This window comes from Mastigoproctus giganteus, chromosome 5 (assembly GCF_048544385.1).
Source record: "Mastigoproctus giganteus isolate SK-2022 chromosome 5, ASM4854438v1, whole genome shotgun sequence".
Lineage (NCBI taxonomy): Eukaryota > Metazoa > Arthropoda > Arachnida > Uropygi > Thelyphonidae > Mastigoproctus > Mastigoproctus giganteus.
The window spans coordinates 154317075-154337289 of NC_143579.1; the positions used below are offsets into that span (position 1 = coordinate 154317075).

General features: G+C 39.2%; 1 protein-coding gene across 1 annotated transcript in view; it reads right to left on the reverse strand.

The window, feature by feature from the left end:
- Positions 1-20215, reverse strand: part of LOC150085776 (uncharacterized) — a 1040408-nt gene that overhangs the window by 237425 nt on the left and 782768 nt on the right. The window contains exon 7 of the mRNA XM_090374246.1: positions 736-2428. Within this exon, the coding sequence (XP_090230372.1) occupies positions 736-2428 (1693 nt within the window). The remainder of the gene's footprint in view (positions 1-735; positions 2429-20215) is intronic.

Consider the following 20215-nt stretch of genomic DNA (forward strand, 5'->3'; position numbering starts at 1 on the left):
AGATGAGGACCCATAAAAACTACCAATCTGCCCCATCTCCTGCAAGCAAATGAGACTGCTGTCACATTGTCCTATTGGGCAAATGAGCAGAGCATCAGTCTTTTCCACTGCTGATGAAACTTATACAAAATATCTTCATAACATTAATGATTTCCAATCATAGCTTTAATCATCATTTCACGAACCTAAAAGTTTGTGAGCCAATTCAGATTACTGCTACAATAGTAGACCAAAGACAACAAGAAAATTTACTCAAGATATAACTTTCTCACCTATCAATGAAATCAGTACCTAAAGCAAGAGATGCATGAGTCAGCATTTCTCCTAGTCAAAAAAAAACATTTAGCTGACAGTTTATAAATAAACAAAATGGCAAACAGACACAAATGCACAATATATAAATACAACTACTGATATGAATATCAAATAAATACCATACCAGAATAAGGAAGCCAAAAGCTAATGTGGTGTAACAGGCGATTTGAAACTACATCAATTCATAGAAAATAACCTTGTTCAAACACTAAAACCCCATAAATCACTGGTATAGAAGTGATTCAGACAATTCAGAATTAAGGATAATGTGCAGCACAACATTAGCTAGAAAACAGAGTAACTCTGCCTTCATTATGAGATTTAGTAATGATAAATAACTCGTTAATTGGTAGTTACTGGTCATTATGGTGTTAATCAGAGCAGTATTGTAACACAATCATGTTTTAATAGAGTACTTACCTTGACCAACTATGTGGTTTTGAGAAAACTAGACTAGTTAATGTGCTGCTAGCACCATATGTGGCACTACTATATGTACAACAGGGCACAACTGTGGAAGCCACTGGCAAGGACCCTGTATTAATGGAGGGGGTAGTATTCCTGGAACTGCTTCTGCTACGGCTACTAGTTCCTTCTCTGGCAGTGTCCTTAACTGAATTGCTGTGAAGTGATTGGCTCAGCTGACTCAAACTGGAAAGACTACTGTTACTATGAGAACTGTCCCTTCCGTACGTGGGAGTAGGAGTATGTGGGTGTGGTGTACTGACCACTGTTGGAGTAGAGCTCTGTATACGGGGAATGCACTGGGAAGACGGTGCAGAAGTAACCACTAACGAAGATGGAACAGAGACTACAGCTAATGATGATGATGATGTAACAGAGGCACGAGTGCTGGCATTAACATGAGATGTTGATAGTGTAGTAACCACTGATGATGATAATGACGTAGATGGAAGAAGAGGGACGGATGGTACTGTTACTGGAGAAGATGGTGTTCGGGTGTAAGGATGGGGATGATGAGTGGGTGAGAATGGAAAATTATAGACAGATGCTCTGCTGTCTGGAGGTGGATGGCCACTACTATTATTATTACTATTATTACAAAGATTATTACGAGGGATAACAGTATGCCGAGGATTAGAAGTGAATGATGGTTTAGTATTCACACGTGTCACTGGGGGTCCGCTAGTATAATTTAGATGGTTAGATGACACATATGCTGGTTTGGAGTGCACAGGGGTGACTGTTGGAGCACTGCTATAGTTCAAATGGCCCGATGACAGAAAAGACTGTTTACTGTTTGTTGTGCTGGCAGCTGAAGGAATACTACTATAGTTGAAATGATTTGGAGGAACAAATGTTGCTTTGCTATGGGCTACAGTATTAGTGGTGGTGGTGGTGGTGGTGGTAGTAACACCAGTGGGCACACTGCTGAAGTTCACGTGGTTAGATGGTATACACGACTTTGAATTTGCAGCAGTAACTGCAGTACTGCTATAACTGTGATGGGATGGCACATATGGCAGTTTTGAACTTGCACTAGTGACTGTGGGTGCGTTACTGTAATTCAAGTGACTCGACGGCACAAATGTCTTTTGGTTTGTGACAGTGACTGATGGCGTGCAATTATAACTTGGATGACATGATGAAGCAAAGACAGGTTTTGAGATTCCGCAAGTAACACTTGGGCTGCTGCTGCTGCTGCAAGTGGGATAACTTGACACTGGTGGACCACAATGGTTTGGTACAAATGTTGGTCCGTTAAACTTGTTGTTGCTGGTGGTGTTTCCAATGGGACTGGAAGTTGGAAAGGGTGTGTGGTTGACCACTTTTACATGATGACTGGTCTCCCGGCCTGTAATGGGTATCGAGGTTTCCCGTTTCTGAAGGAATTGAGGCTGTAGTTGAGCCCCACCTGGAGGAGATGTAGAAGAAGGTACGGGTGAAGGGCTACAGACTGGAGGTGCCTGAGGACTGGAAGCTATTACAGCTGTTAGAGGGTTCGTTGCACTAGAAGTTGCTGTAACTGCTGCTACAGCAGCAGATGGTTCAAAGTGAAGAGGTCCATTTGGGACTGGATGAGATGGTGGCAAGAGAGCTGGTGGTGACCTTGCTTGGGCTGGACTAGTACCAGTAAGACCAGAGATATCCCCTGAAAAAGAATAACAAAGGAAAAACTTTAATAATATTAAAAAAAAAAAAAGACAAATTAAAAAAAAATGCCATAAATGCCTTCCATTTTAATAAACTTAAATTTGCTTATAAAATTATGAAGGGCATACATTCCAGTTTGACATAAAAATAACAAGTCTCAAAGAAAATATTTTAGGAAGTCTGAAATTATCTGAACTGCAGAGGCTAAATGAATACAATATACATTCAATTTCACCTCTGAGAGGACCAGAAGCACTGTTTGTAATATATCAAAAAATTCCTGCAAGGCTGTGAACATAATTAAAAATCATTGATACTACTTTACTTAAATAAAATTAAGTATTTTCTAAAGTTAATTCTATATAATATTTTGTAAATTTAATTCTCACTGTAATAATGGTTGCTACAAGATCCAATCTGAATACTTCATTTGGGGATATTATGACTCAGATGGGAAATGGCTATAGGCAAAGTTTTGTCAGTCATGAGTTCACTGCCACCAGTATAGACTGGTGGCATATATTCCAGGATCAAGTTAGTAGGAAATCCTAGCTAAACTGATCATTATTTTCTTTGTTCCGAATGTAAGGGAATTGATATTAATCTTAAATTAAAATTAGTGCTTCAGTAGATGAACCTCAGCCACCATAAAAAACATGTTTGGTTTGGGTTTTATTGGCACATTAGCTACTGAGGCTATAATGCACCAAAACAGGTCATAAAAGTACACAATTAAAATTTTAGTGACCTAAAGAATTAAGTCACTATGTCACAGTATATATATTACAATAATGGCATAAAAATCGATAAAATATAACAATAAAGATATAGAAATAAAATGGTTAAATTTTAGATACAAGTATAAAGGTTAATGGATTTTAAATAACTAAAAACAAAAGACCACTTTTAGCCATCTTTTGGCAAAGATGAATAAAAGTGGTAAAATATAAAACACGCTCATGTCTATAACATGGACACTTGATTAAAATATGATAAATGGTTAAAACGTTGCCACAATTCTCACACATAGGACAGTCATCTGCCCTCAACATAAATGCATGTGTAAAATGACTGTGTCCTATGTAGAGGCGAGCTAGAACAACTTCCTCTCTGCAGTTCCTGCACAGACTAGAATTCCAGTGTCATATTACAGGCTTTATCTGATACAGCTTGTTTGAGACCTGCCCATACCAAGATTGTTGCCATTAGCATTGGCACATGATTCAAAAAAGCAAGCTTATATACCATTAGCCAAAAAAAAAAAAAAAAAACCCTTATTCACCCATCCACTGGCTCCCAATGTTTGTCAAGTTCTGCCTTGAATCTATTTAAGCTATCAACTTCTACAACGACAGATGGAAGTTTGTTCCAGCAATCAACCACCAGCTGGCTAAAGGCAAACTTCCGCACACCTTCCTGACAACCATCTTTCCTCAATTTGAATTTATGCCCACTGGGCCGATTATTCTGAGCAAGAGGAAGAATCCCATCAGCATTGAGCATGCTCAAACCATTCAAGGCTTTATACACCTCAATCAGATCACCTAACAGGTGCCTAGTCTCCAGACACTGTAATTTGCAAAACTTAAGGCTTTTTTCGTAAGAGCAACCCTTTGTTCCATTCACTAATCTTGTTACCCTTCTCTGTACTCGTTCCAACAGCTCTACATCCTTCTTAAAATGACGCCTCCAGACCTGTATATAGTACTCAAGGTGTGGCCTGACCATTGCCTTATACAAGAGGATAATCACCTCCTTAGGCCTGTTAAAAAAATTCCTGTATATCATTGACAAGACACCATGAGCTACTCTTCCAGACAGTCTGCACTGCTCAGAAAACTTCATATCTGCTTGCACAATTACCCCCAGGTCCTTTTCATTCTCTACCACTGTCAGTGTGGTACCACAGAGTTGATGTGTTACTCTGGGATTACTGCTTCCCATATGTAGTACTTTACATTTGTCAATGTTAAACTTCATTTACCACCTCTCAGCCCATCTGCTCAACTTTTCCAGATCCTGTTGCAGCAGCAGCATAGCGTCAGTAGCGTGCTTAACAACCCTGCGCACCTTTGTATCGTCTGCGAACTTGGACATTAAGCTTGATATACCATCATCAATATTATTTATAAATATAGAAAACAATAATGGACCCAACACTGAACCCTGAGGGACTCCACTAATATCATTAGTCCACGATGAGCTGTGTCCATTAATTACCACTCTCTGTCTTCTGCCACTCAACCATCCCTTTATCCATAGCAACAATTTGCCACCAATGCCACACTGCTCCAATTTGTGCAGCAGTCTTCCATGTGTAACAGTATCAAAAGCCTTTCTAAGATCCAAATATATAATATCAAAGTTATTCTTTGCATCCAGTTCCTTTGTGACTACATCATAGTATCCAATCAAATTAGTCAGACAAGATTTCCCCTTAACAAAACCATGCTGTGTCCCAACTATAACTGAAGTCTTGTATAAATGATCCTGCAATGCTTCTGTAACCAGTGCCGCTTAATTTCCCTGGAACAGAAGTTAAACTAAGAGGTCTGTAATTACCTGTGTCTTCCTTTGATCCTCCTTTGTGGATTGGGGTCATATTTGCACATCTCCAGTCCATGGGTACCTCCCCTGAGTGTAGGTCCAGGGAAGCTCTCATAATTATGGCTAAGGGTTTGCTTACTTCCTTTGCCGCCTCCTTTAATACCTTTAATATCAACACAGCGGCAGCCCCCAAGGCAGAATGCGCAGGTCCCAAAGGAACTAGTAGTTGTTGGTGACTCTATTGTCAGGGAAACGGGAAACATGCTTTGTAAAAAGGATAGCTGGAACAGGACCAGGGTATGTCTGCCAGGGGCAAAGGTTGATGACGTTGTAGAGCGGATATCATCTTTTAAGGGCACAAAAGGTGATATAGTTGTACACGTTGGCACTAATGATATTAAGAGTAGGAGACCGGAGCAATTACTTAACAAGTACAGGTCACTGTTGAAATAAGGCCGTGAATTAGGGTTGAATTTGAAAGTGTCTGCAATTCTACCCAGACACGATAGGAGGGAGTATATGATGAGAGCCCTGTCGATCAATTCGGCCCTGGAAGGATTGTGCAAGGCTCAAGGGGTAGAATTTTTTTCAGCCTGGTCTGTACTTGTTAAAAGGAGAGACTGCTTCTACAGGGATGGGATACACTTAAATAGAAAGGGTACAAGAATGTTTGCTGATGCTATCGAGGCAGTGTTAGGTGGGTCGGATAACTGCTAGATTGGGGGGATACAAGGACTAATAGATTAACAGTAGCCACTGGCAGAGGTGAAAGTGATTCTTGCACTGCTTCTATTGAAATGAGCCGCAGCCTGGAAAATAAGATGCAGGATATTTCAGAGACTGCTGGAAATCATTGGGATACAAATAAACACATAGGTTGTGTTAGGGTAGCTAAGAAAAAGAACAGGTGCATGTATACTTGCGTGTACACTAATGCTAGGAGTTTAGTAAATAAATTTGATGAATTTGAGGTATTGCTCAAAACATCAAAGGCAGATATTGTGGGGATTTCAGAGACGTGGTGTCACACAGATATAAGGAATGTAGAACTGGAATTTGGGGAGTACAATGTCTACAGAAATGATAGACAGGGTAGGAAGAGAGGAGGGGTTATGCTATTAGTTAAGAAATACATAAAATCCAAGGAAGTGAAGCCAGTCGACATGGTGGACAGTGCAGTGTCGAGTCAGTTTGGTGTGACATAAGCATTGGGAGATCAAAATTGAGAGTAGGAGTGTGCTATGGGCCTAATGACTCTGATGAGTATAATAAGAAACTGTACATGGAAATAGAGTGGGCCAGCAAATCAGAGAGTCTTATAATGGGGGATTTCAATTTCCCAGATATTGACTGGAATTTGGGGGTTGGTCACTCACACACTAGCAAGGCTTTTGTGGATTTATTGGATGATTGTTTTCTACATCAGCATGTTCGGGAGGCAACTAGAGGGAGTAATACTCCTGATTTGATTATCAGTAGTGATTCTTCATGCATTAAGAATCTGCAGGTAAATGAACCACTAGGTGGCAGTGATCACAGTGTGCTGAAGTGGGATTTACTCAAAGAGGTAACTACCATTAGGGGTAAAGGGAAGGGTTATTGTTTTCGTAAAGGCGACTACGATGGACTGAGACAGTATTTAAATTCTATACAGTGGGACCAACTGATGATGTTACCAATGGCAAATTCAAAATGGGAAGCATTCAAAGAACTTATCTTGGAAGCTACTAGGCTTTACATACCAACTAAGAAATATTGTTCAAGGTTTAGGCCTAAGTGGATGTCAGATGAACTAATGACACATATGGCAGAGAAGAAAAATGCATGGGATACATAACACAGAAGCCTATGATAGATACAAGTTGATCTGTAACCAAGTTACAAAGGAGGTTAGGCAGGCAAAGGCAGATTACGAGAAATCTTTGGCAAGGGATGCAAAGAAAAACAGCAAAGAGTTCTTTACTTATGTAAACTCTAGCAAGAAGGAGATGAATCAGATTGGTCCACTTGATATCGATGGGTCAACTGTTGATGATCCTGCTCAGGTAGCTAACAAACTGAATGAATATTTTGCATTGACATTCACACATGAGGAGTTATTCAGCGAGAGGAATGCCAGAGGTGTATTCAACTCTGGCAGTAAGCTAGAGAATCTTGTAATAACTGAGAGTAAAGTGGAGGAGAAGTTGTTGAAGATAAATACAAGAAAGGCACCTGGGGTGGATGGGATCTATCCAGTTATATTAAAGGAGGCAGCAAAGGAAGTAAGCAAACCCTTAGCCATAATTATGAGAGCTTCCTTGGACTCAGGGGAGGTACCCACGGACTGGAGATATGCAAATGTGACCCCAATTCACAAAGGAGGATCAAAGGCTAACACAAGTAATTATAGACCTGTTAGTTTAACTTCTGTTCCTGGAAAATTAATGGAGGCACTGGTTAAAGAAGCACTGCAGGATCATCTAGACAAGACTTCAGTTATAGCTCAAACACAGCATGGTTTTGTTAAGGGGAAGTCTTGCCTGACCAATTTGATTGGATACTATGATGCAGTCACAAAAGAACTGGATGCAGGGAATAACTTTGATATTATATACTTGGATCTTAGAAAGGCTTTTGATACTGATGCACATGGAAGACTGCTGCACAAATTGGAGCAGTGTGGCATTGGGGGCAAATTGCTGCTATGGATAAGGGGGTGGTTGAGGGGGAGAAGACAGAGTGGTAATCAATGGACACTGCTCATCGTGGACTAATGTTATTAGTGGAGTCCCTCAGGGTTCAGTATTGGGTCCATTATTGTTTTCTGTATTTATAAATGATATTGATGATGGTATATCAAGCTTAATGTCCAAGTTTGCAGAAGATACGAAGGTTGGCAGGGTTGTCAAGGACACTACTGACACTATGCTACTGCAACAGGATCTGGAAAGGTTGAGCAGATGGGCTGAGAGGTGGCAAATGAAGTTTAACATTGACAAATATAAAGTACTACATATGGGAAACAGCAACCCCAGAGCAACGTATCAACTCTGTGGTACTACACTGACAGTGGTAGAGAATGAAAGGGACCTGGGGGTGGTTGTGCACGCAGATATGAAGTTTTCTGAGCAGTGCAGATGGGCAGCAAGAGTAGCTCATGGTGTATTTTCGATGATATATAGGAATTTTTCTAGCAGGGATAAGGAGGTGATTATTCCATTGTATAAGGCAATGGTCAGACCACTTGCTCCTGATTTGAGTACATGGTCGGAATGGAAAACCACCAGATTCTGTCAGTACCTTGTGATGACTGAGGACACAATCTCAACCTTGCTGACTTACATTCAGGAGGCAAACAGCAAACATGTTCTTGCTGTTTTTATTGACTTTGAGGGCGTTTTCGATTCTCTTTGGTGGGAGAGTGCTCTCAGGTCACTGCAACTGGCAAAGTGTGATGACTACCTGTTCAAAGTCCTTAGATCTTACTTTAAGGACCAACAAATTAGAGTATGTACAAAGCATTTATCATACACGACTACTGTTTCAAGAGGATGCCTTCAGGGTTTAGTCTTGGGACCTCTGTTTTGGAATGCAGTGCTAGACCAGTGGCTCACGAAGGATAGCGATGAGTTCATCAAAGTTGCATATGCAAATGACTTGGTGGTAGCAGTGCAGGGAGGATCAAGACAAATTCTCAAACAAAAAATTCAGTCAGTTTTGAATAATTTAGTGGCATGGGTGGGTTTGAATAAACTAAATATTTCTGTCACCAAGACCAATTTCATGGTGTTTAAACACCACTTCAATTATGGAAGGCCGCCAAAGGTAACCCTATATGGTACTCAAATTCCATATGTACAGAACACCAAGTATTTGGGTTTAACTTTAGATGATCGTCTCAGGTTTCATGTACATGTCACTAAAATCAATGAAAAAATCAAAAAGTTCATAGCTGCAGTTGTTAGAATTTCCCACAAGGAATGGGGTTTATCCAAAAAAACTCTGGTATTGTACTACAAGACGATATTTCTTCCCATTGTAGTTTATGGTGCTGGTATTTGGTTTGCGGCTGCTACCAAGGTCACAACTAAAGCCAAGCTTCTGTCCCTGCAACGTACAATGCTGCTTACAGTTATACGCGCTTCCAGGACAGTGTCGACAAATGCCTTACACATTATTTTCCGAGGTATTGTATATAACTTAAAGAAGGGAAGGGCGTTACAAATATTGAATATCACCTCTAATCCAAAGAACAACATAAAGGAGAAAAACGTAGAATTTGGGGTGAGCTTGTGAATTGTTGGCAGCAACGTTGGGATTTGAGTGAGTATGGAACCATTACAAGAGGGTTCATTCCAGCCGTAAGCTTTGCAGTGGACAGGAGGGTGTCTTCTTGGTTTGCTCCCACCATGATCACGAGTTACTTAATCACTGGACATGGCTTAAGGGCCAAACTATTTGAAAGAGGATTAGAACCTGACCCCTACTGTTCGTGCGGTGAGGCTGAATCTTGGAGACATGTCATCCCTGAATGTGGACTGTATACTTCAGACAGGCAGGAATTACTAAATAGGTTACCAAACCTCAAGGAGAATAATTTACCTCTCTTGGTTCAGAGGTGGGACATCTTTGCTTTGCTTCAGGAATTCTCGGCCAAAGTTATTAAAAGAAGACAGGAGTTAAGAAATCTATTGCAGGATACTAATTAAGGGAAGTGCTACACATTTGACGACAGAACACTTCGTGTAATGTCATCTTTATAGGATGTTTCTTGTTTACAGTGCGAGATGATCTTCTGCTCCTGAATACCCAAATGCAAGCTTGCATTTGTGGATGGACTCTAAGTGGAGATAATGTTAATCTAAGTGTTAATGTTAATGTTTCTAAGTGTTATTGTTAAGTTAATGTCATTCTAGTGTATGTATTTGCTATTTACATGTAAATAATTGTATAATGTTGCTTTTGTTTCAACAAGTATACATTGTTCCTAGTTGGAATTTTTTTTTTTTTTTTTTTATTATTATTATTTTTTTTTATTTTTTTCACTGGCCTCCAAGTTTGGGCAGCCTTGGGGGCGGGTTTGCTGGCACCTACCAGTATAGCACTACTTCCGGTAGGTGCGAGATTTGTGCATTACAACACACACAGAGAATGGTTGATCCAGGTGTTGGTTAGTCCCTGGTGACGAAATGGCCTGACGTAACACTCTTTTTTCAGGCCTGTTTTGTAGACGTTCTGAGCTTTCACAGGAGTAAAAGGTGGAGATGGGCTTATGTCTAGGAGCCACCCTTCATATCAGGACATACACAATCAAATGTACAGAAAGACTACAGTATATATAAGAGTATGTATATAAAATATGTATATAAATATTGTATATAAATTGATTAATATGTATCTTGGAAATGTATATACAGTTGTGTGTTAATAAATAAATTAAAAAAAAAAGTACCTTGTGATGAAGGAAATCACCTGCAGGAGATAAGACATTCCGATTAATAACTCGGGAAGCAAGTATTTCCAGAACTATGTTGATAAAAAATATTTTTATTGTCTACATATGAGGAACTCATTCCTGATCCTGAAGTTATGCCGTATATTTTTGAGACACCCTGTATATATATATTGGTCGATTTTATTTAATTAAATGTTATTAATCTGTAGGCAATTAGGTGTATATGGATCAGACTACCACGTTAGCAAATGTAGACTAGCTTTAGCCTGAAAGGCCTATAAGCGTTTATAAGGGTTTATAGGCCTCCAAGGCTAAAAAAAAAAGGTCAAGTGCAGCCATTATCAACCCACTGCATGATGGAAGCCTCCTCAACAATTCATGCTGAAGGAAAATGAACCATAATCTGCCACACTGGTCCGGTGCGGGTTGGCAGATTGACCGTATTCAGCAGTCAGGGGCTTGAACCCCGGTCTCCTCAAAGAGCATATGCTACTGCACTCCCGCTCCTGACCACTCGGCTACTAGTCTACATTTGCTAACTCGGTAGCCTGATGCATATACACCTAAATTGCCTACAGATTAATAACATTTAATTAAATAAAATCAACCAATATAATTTCAGGCACGTATAATGTCTAATTGACCTATGTACAATAGCATTAATATTTCACAACTGACAAATTTCTAATTCTGTAAACTTGACTAGATATCATTAACATAATTTCAATGAGAACACAATATATATATATATGTGTATATATATATATATATATATATATTAAGAATCAATATTTTGATATCAAAATAAAAATTATGCTGTCCCAAATTTGTCTATCAAAAAATCCATCCAGAGTCAACAGGATAGTCACAGCTGATATACATTACACATGTATAATATACAGGTGCAGGTATACTTGTGTGTACACCAATGCTAGGAGTTTAGTAAATAAATTTGATGAATTTGAGGTATTGCTCAAAACATCAAAGGCAGATATTGTTGGGATATCAGAGATGTGGTGTCACACAGATATAAGGGATGCAGAACTGGAATTTGGAGAGTACAACGTCTACAGAAAGGATAGACAGGATAGGAAGGGGGGAGGGGTTATGCTATTAGTTAAGAAACACATAAAAACCAAGGAAGTGAAGCCAGTCGACATCCCTGGACAGTGCAGTGTTGAGTCAGTTTGGTGTGACATAAGCATTGGGAGATCAAAATTGAGAGTAGGAGTGTGCTATAGGCCTAATGACTCTGATGAGTATAATAAGAAACTGTACAGGGAAATAGAGTGGGCCAGTAAATCAGAGAGTCTTATAATGGGAGATTTTAATTTCCCAGATATTGACTGGAATTTGGGGGCTGGTTACTCACACACTAACAGGGCTTTTGTGGATTTATTGGATGATTGTTTTCTACATCAGCATGTTCGGGAGGCAACTAGAGGGAGTAATACTCTTGATTTGATTATCAGCAGTGATTCTTCATGCATTAAGAATCTGCAGATAAATGAACCACTAGGTGGCAGTGATCACAGTGTGCTGAAGTGGGATTTACTCAAATAGGTAACTACCATTAGGGGTAAAGGGAAGGGTTATTGCTTCCGTAAAGGCGACTACGATGGACTGAGACGGTATTTAAATTCTATACAGTGGGACCAACTGATGATGTTACCAACAGCAAATTCAAAATGGGAAGCATTCAAAGACCTTATCTTGGAAGCTACTAGGCTTTACATACCAACTAAGAAATATTGTTCAAGGTTTAGGCCAAAATGGATGTCAGATGAACTAATGAGGCATATGGCAGAGAAGAAAAATGCATGGGATACTGACAAATTAACACATGACACAGAAGCCTACGATAGATACAAGTTGATATGCAACCAAGTTACAAAGGAGGTTAGGCAGGCGAAGGCAGATTACGAGAAATCCTTGGCAAGGGATGGAAAGAAAAACAGCAAAGAGTTCTTTACTTATGTAAACTCTAGAAGGAAGGGGATGAATCAGATTGGTCCACTTGATATTGATGGGTCAACTGTTGATGATCCTGCTCAGGTAGCTAACAAACTAAATGAATATTTTGCATCGACATTCACACATGAGGAGTTGTTCAGCGAGGGGAATGCCAGAGGTGTATTCAACTCTAGCAGTAAGCTACAGAATCTTGAAATAACTGGGAGTAAAGTGGAGGAGAAACTGTTTTAGATAAACACAAGAAAGGCACCCGGGATGGGATCTATCCAATTATATTAAAGGAGGCAGCAAAGGAAGTAAGCAAACCCTTAGCTATAATTATGAGAGCTTCCTTGGACTCAGGGGAGGTACCCATAGACTGGAAATGTGCAAATGTGACCCCAATTCACAAAGGAGGATCAAAGGCTGACACAAGTAATTATAGACCTGTGAGCTTAACTTATGTTCCAGGAAAATTAATGGAGGCACTGGTTAAAGAAGCACTGCAGGATCATTTAGACAAGACTTCAGTTATAGCTCGGACACAGCATGGTTTTGTTAAGGGGAAGTCTTGCCTGACCAATTTGATTGGATACTATGATGCAGTCACAAAAGAACTGGATGCAGGGAATAGCTTTGATATTATATACTTGGATCCTAGAAAGGCTTTTGATACTGTTGCACATGGAAGACTGCTACACAAATTGGAGCAGTGTGACATTGGAGGCAAATTGCTGCTATGGATAAAGGGGTGGTTGAGGGGGAGAAGACAGAGAGTGGTAATCAATGGACACTGCTCATCGTGGACTAATGTTATTAATGGAGTCCCTCAGGGCTCAGTGTTGGGTCCATTATTGTTTTCTGTATTTATAAATGATATTGATGATGGTATATCAAGCTTAATGTCCAAGTTTGCAGACGATACAAAGGTTGGCAGGGTTGTCAAGGACACTACTGACACTAAGCTGCTGCAACAGGATCTGGAAAGGTTGAGCAGATGGGCTGAGAGATGGCAAATGAAGTTTAACATTGACAAATGTAAAGTACTACACATGGGAAACAGCAACCCCAGAGAACGTATCAACTCTGTGGTACTACACTGACAGTGGTAGAGAATGAAAGGGACTTGGGGGTGGTTGTGCAGGCAGATATGAAGTTCTCTGAGCAGTGCAGACGGGCTGCAAGAGTAGCTCATGGAGTATTGTCAATGATATACAGGAATTTTTCCAGCAGGGATAAGGAGGTGATTATTCCATTGTATAAGGCGATGGTCAGGCCACACCTAGAGTACTGTATACAGGTCTGGAGGCCGCATTTCAAGAAGGATGTAGAGCTGCTGGAACGAGTACAGAGAAGGGCAACAAGATTAGTGAATGGAACAAAGGGGTGCTCTTACGAAGAAAGGCTTAAGTTTTGCAAATTACAGTGTCTGGAGACTAGGCACTAGCGAGGTGATCTGATAGAGGTGTATAAAGCCTTGAATGGTTTGAGCATGCTCAATGCTGATGGGATTTTTCCTCTAGCTCAGAATAATCACCTGAGAGGGCATAAATTCAAATTGAGGAAAGACAGATGTAGGATAGACGTGCAGAAATTTGCCTTTAGCCAGCGGGTGGTTGGTTGGTGGAACAGACTTCCATCCCTTGTAGTGGAGGTTGATAGCCTAAATAAGTTTAAGGCTCAGCTGGACAGGTATTTTGAATGAACAGAGGGGTGAAGTGGAAGTGGGTTTTTTTTTTTTTTTTTGGCTGATGCTGCATAAGCTTGCTTTCTTGCATGAAATGCCTCTACTAATGCTGATGTTAATGCTAATGAATATTGGTGTATCAACAAAAAATTGCCCTGATGCAAAGTAATTTTTAATATAACATGAAATTTTCTCTTTTAATTTTGTTTCCCCTTCTCCACCAGCTCACAACCCTAATGTAATTGTCCCACAGGATTATATGACATTGCACAGGAACAATGAAGATTTTTTATATGACAATGAACACATAGTTGAGGGCTACACAAACACTAAATAAATTCTGTAGCAAAACTTTGCCGACTCTCAAACAGTGAAAACTGCAGAAGAAAACAGCAAATGGTTTTGGTCTTAAAGCTAAAGAAAGAAAAACCCAGATGAAGTGCTACAATTACCCATCCTTCACATTCACCTAGCAAACAGGGTCTGGTTCAATTCTAAAACTAGTAAACAAAGTTGTATATTTCTCTTTGACATTTCTTCATCTGTGCAGTCCACGTAGAAACTATTAATTACTATAGTAAAGTTAAGTTCACAAAAGTAACAAAATTATTTTCAATTATTATTCTGTATGTATCTACTTTAATCTTATGCCATCCAAAGAAGTACATAATTTATTTAAAATTAGGATGGCATCATGCATTTTAAATAAATAGTAATAATTGAAAAAGTTTTTAATCTCAACTTAAAAGCAAGTCTTAAAAGCAACCTTTTAAGTTATTTCAAGAAAGGTAACCGAGTTACTTCTGATTATTATTATAATTATATATATATTTTTTAAATTTATAATAATAAAAATATTTTTTATAATAATAATCAGAAGTAACTGAGTTACTTCTGATTATTATTATAATTATATATATATTTTTTAAATTTTATACCATCCAAGTAACTTTGGGGCAAAAACATCATAAAACTCAAAATCAACTGACTCTAATACCAGCTAATCCTTTAATATTACCTTAAAAATTATTTTTCATTTAGATTCAGTTTTTGTTAAGGTATTGTTGAAAGTTGTAAAAATGATTTAAAAATTTATGCAGTATAGAGGTCAGTTCTGAATTCGTGTTATATAAATCCTTTACATTTACAAGATTTTTACTTCAGACACGAAACACTAAATTTACCTTTAATAATCCAAAATTTACTGTAATACGTGGCCATGTTTTTGTGTGTTTTACAACACTGTGAATGCAATTCATAATAGAAGGACAATCAAATAAACATTCTTTCAAAATGCAAATATAAGACTTAAAAAATTAGCTTGTTTTTGTTCTGCTAGTTCCTAACCTAACAGTGATATTAACAATTATTCATTCTCCTTTCAAAAAACAAAAATTTATTTGATGAAATATAAATTTTATTGAATTTATATCACACCAAATCAGCTTAGTACAGAGCATTAATTATTATGCCTAATTACCAGCATTCGTGTCTAATAATTACTTTCACCTGAAGCCAATAAGCGCAATGTGCTTATTATTTTAACTTAACTTTCCGCATGTAACAACTCTACTCCCAGTGGATGGATTTTCATGCAGTTTTATATTTCAGTCTTTTAGGGACATTTGTTGAACCATCCTGAACTTTATTAATTAAAATGGGACCAATTGCAATTCGGCCTTCCCCCCCCCCCTATGTTAAAAACGTTTTTACTGGCGTTATTCCAAAAATTTTGTAACGAAAAACCGTCATGCGAGAAGCGTTGCGAAAATGACGTCATCGTCAACTTCCGCCAAAGGCCAATTATTGTAACTCGTATTGTTGCAATCATACTTGCATGATGGGCTTTGATGGCAACAATAATTCATCTTCTACTCGGCCAATTTAATTAAATTCTGCACGGAGCTTCATCTTAGCTCTATACTAGAGGAAAAACTTTCAAACCTCTGAAAATTGCAGTAGTTTTTCCAGGATAGTGGAAAATCTGAACATGTGATCAAGGAAATTTTCACACGTGATAAACCGAATAATGTGAACGTATATCTTTGGAAAGCTAAAGTATTTAGAAACAGAAATGTTAAGGTTTTAAGATTAAAAAAAAAAAAAAAAAAAAAAAACTTTGAGAAACTGAAAAATGAGTTAATTCGTAAACGTAACTGGTTTCAAGTGACCTGGTTGTTTTCAGATTGAATTTAATTTTTTTTTTTTTTTTATTTGCAATTAAACTCTGAGGCTGGAAAAGAGTTCTGCACATTTATGAAAACATTCTTCAACTTGGACATGCCATCAGATCTTTCGATAAATACTACACGTAACGGAACAACTATAGATGATGTATTTAGTGGTGAACTAAAATCTTATCAATGTAAAAATTGTATATTCTGTTTTAGTTATCGGAGACCAATACTTTCGGTAATCGATCTGGGCCGTTTTAACGCATGGGCGCACCCGGCGGACGCTATGGGCCTCACTTAGGGTTAGGAACGCGACTAAGAGAGACCCAAAAAATTTTTAAAAAAAATTTTAACTGAATAGGGCGTTTCGAAATTCGCCGAGTAGCCCGAGAGTTCTTAAAACGGCTCTCTAACCGATATGTAATTATTTTTATTTGTAAAAGAATAAGAGAAGTTTACCTCAATATGATACGTAGAACATACTTCCGTGTGATACTCTCCAGAAATTAAAACGAAAACAATTAAAAAATCGAAAATCTTACATTACAGAAATTTTTTAAAAAATTTTTAAACAGAAGTGTTCAACGTATTATACTGAGGTAAACTTCTCTTATTCTTTTACAAATATTCATATCAACGTAGAACGTATTGAGCATTATAGCTCTGGCACATACAAAGGGTGCTAGGAAAGTTTTGCAATATGACGCAACAATGAATCACAGGAAGCTGCTTGTTGCTGCATGTTGAGACATGTTCATACGTGCATAGTAGCCGCCGCGCTAAGTCGATGGGCTCAGTTATTCATTAGTAGTGAGAGTGTAGACGGCCTCCGTAGCCGAGTGGGCAGGAGCGGGAGTGCAGTAGCACACGCTCTTTGAGTAGACCGGGGTTCAAGCCCCTGACTGCTGAATACGGTCGATCTGCCAACCCGCACTGGACCAGCGTGGCAGATTATGGTCCATTTTCCCTCAGCATGAATTGTTGAGGAGGCTTCCACCCTGCAGTGGGTTGATAATGGCTGCACTTTACTTTACTTTTAGTGAGAGTGTAAAGTGCTTGCGATGGCATCGTGGTCACGAAATGAGATAAGGACAGTTTTGCGGTATAATTTCGTGCGTGGTTTAACCATAGACCAGTGCTTAGAAGAAATGACTCTTGCACTAGATGATGATTGTCCACATCGTACAACGATATTCAGGTGGTATAGAGAATTCCAAAGGGGAAATTTCACTCTGGAGGATTCTGAGAGGCCGGGAAGGCCACGAACGTCAGTTACGGAGGAAAACGTTACTGCTGTGAGGAAAATGCTTGACGAAAACAGGCGAGTGACCTACCAACAGATAGAGGATACTTTGGGCCTAAATGCACCAGCAATTCGTTCGATTCTGCAAGATCATTTGCACGTGAAGAAACTTTGTTCTCTCTGGGTGCCGCATCAACTGACTGAAGAGCAGATGACACGACGTGTGACTTGGTGCCGGGACATGTTAAAAAAGTTTGATAAGGGACAATCTCGGTATGTGAACAACATCGTGACAAGTGACGAGACTTGGCTGTACTATTACGATCTGCCGACCAAGGCTCAAAACAAAGTTTGGGTCTTTGATGATGACGACACACCCGTAATTGTCAGAAAATCCCGATCTGTAAAGAAGAAAATGATAGCTGCATTTTTCAAATCGAGTGGAATTGTGGAACGTGTCGTTTTGGACACGCAGAAGACAGTCACAGCTAAGTGGTATACTGAACAATGCCTGCCTAAAGTCATTGGATCTATGAAGAACCTGCGGCCAAAGTCAAGAATGGACACCTGGTACCTCCATCACGATAATGCTCCAGCTCACCGCGCCAAAGCCTGCATCGAATATTTGACCACGACAGGACTGAAACTTCTCGAGCACCCTCCCTACAGTCCAGACCTCGCTCCCTGCGACTTTGCACTGTTCCCGCATGTGAAAATGAAGCTAAAAGGGAGGCGGTTTTCCAGTGATGAGGACCTTCTACGGGCTTGGGACAACAAGTGTGCTTTACTCCCTAGTGAAACTTGGCAGAACTGGTTTAAAGATTGGTTTCGGAGGATGGAGAGGTGTATTGAATGTAGAGGAAATTACTTTGAAAAAATTAAATAAACAAAGCTGTATTGCAAAACTTTCCTAGTACCCTTTGTACTATCAAAGTAATTAACCCCAGGGGCTCACATCTGGTGAGTATGGGCTTGGCATACCTAGGGTCCTGAGCTGGATATTATCATTCTTCTCCTTTTTTTGGCTGGTGCAGCATAAGCTTCAGGCTTCCTTGCACCATATGGCTAATAATTATAATAATAATAAAATAATCACTAGTATTAATAAAATAAAAACATTGTTAACATTAGCATTGGCACATGATGCAAGAAAGCAAGCTTATATAGCATCAGCAAAAAAAAAAAAAACCCACACACACCCTTCTCATTTCACCAAATGTTTGTCTAGTTCTGCCTGTTTAAGCTATCAACTTCTACAACGACAGATGGAAGTTTGTTCCAGCAATCAACCACTCTCTGGCTAAAGGCAAACTTCCGCACATCTATTCTTCAACTGTCTTTCCTCAATTTGAATTTATGCACTCTCAGGCGATTATTCTGAGAAGGAGGAAGAATCCCATCAGCATTGAGCATGCTCAAACCATTCAAGGCTTTATACACCTCAATCAGATCACCTCGCAGGTGCCTAGTCTCCAGAAAGTGTAATTTGCAAAACTTAAGCCTTTCTTCGTAAGAGCAACCCTTTGTTCCATTTATTAATCTTATTGCCATTCTCTGTACTGGTTCCAACTGCTCTACATCCTTCTTAAAATGAGTCCTCCAGACCTGTATACAGTACTCAAGGTGTGCCTTACCATTACCTTATACAAGGGGATAATCACCTCCTTATCCCTTCTAGAAAAATTCCTGTATATCATTGACAAGATACACATGAGCTACTCTTGCAAATCATCTGCACTACCCAGAAAGCTTCATATCTGCCTGCACAATTACCCCCAGGTCCTTTTCAATCTCTACCACTGTCAGTGTAGTACCACACAGTTGATACGTTACTCTGGGGTTACTTCCCATATGAAGTACTTTACATTTGTCAATGTTAAACTTCAATTGCTACCTCCAGCACACCTGCTCAAACTTTTCCAGATCCTGTTGCAGCAGCGTACTGTCATTAGTGTTTAACAACCCTCCATGCCGACCTTCTTATCGTCTGGAAACTTGGACATTAAGCCTAATATTACCATCATCAATATCATTAATAAATACAGAAAACAACACTGAACCTTGGGGGACTCCACTAATAACATTAGTCCACAAAGAGCAGAGTCCATCGATTACCACTTTCTCTCTTCTCCCACCCAACCATCTCTTTATCCATAGCAGCAATTTGCCTCCAATGCCACACTGCTCCAATTTGTGCAGCAGTCTTCCATGTGTAACAGTATCAAAAGCCTTTCTAAGATCCAAATATATGATATCAAAATTATTCTTTGCATCCAGTTCCTTTGTGACCACATCATAGTATCCAATCAAATTGGTCAGACAAGACTTCCCTTTAACAAACCCATGCTGTGTCCCAGTTATAACTGAAGTCTTGCCTAGATGATCCTGCAATGCTTCTTTAACCAGTGCCTCCATTTATTTCCCTGGAACAGAAGTTAAACTAACAGGTTTGTAATTACCTGTGTCTCCCTTTGATCCTACTTTCTGGACTGAGGTCACATTTGCACATCTCCAGTCCATGGGTACCTCCCTTGAGTCCAAGGAAGCTCTCATAATTATGGCTAAGGGTTGGCTTACTTCCTTTGCTGCCTCCTTTAATATAACTTGATAGATTCCATCCACCCCAGGTGCCTTTCTTATGTTTATCTTCAACAATTTCTCCACTTTACTCTGTGGTTACATAATATCTAGCTTACTGCCAGAGTTGAATACACATCTGGAATTCCCCTCCCTGAATTAACTCC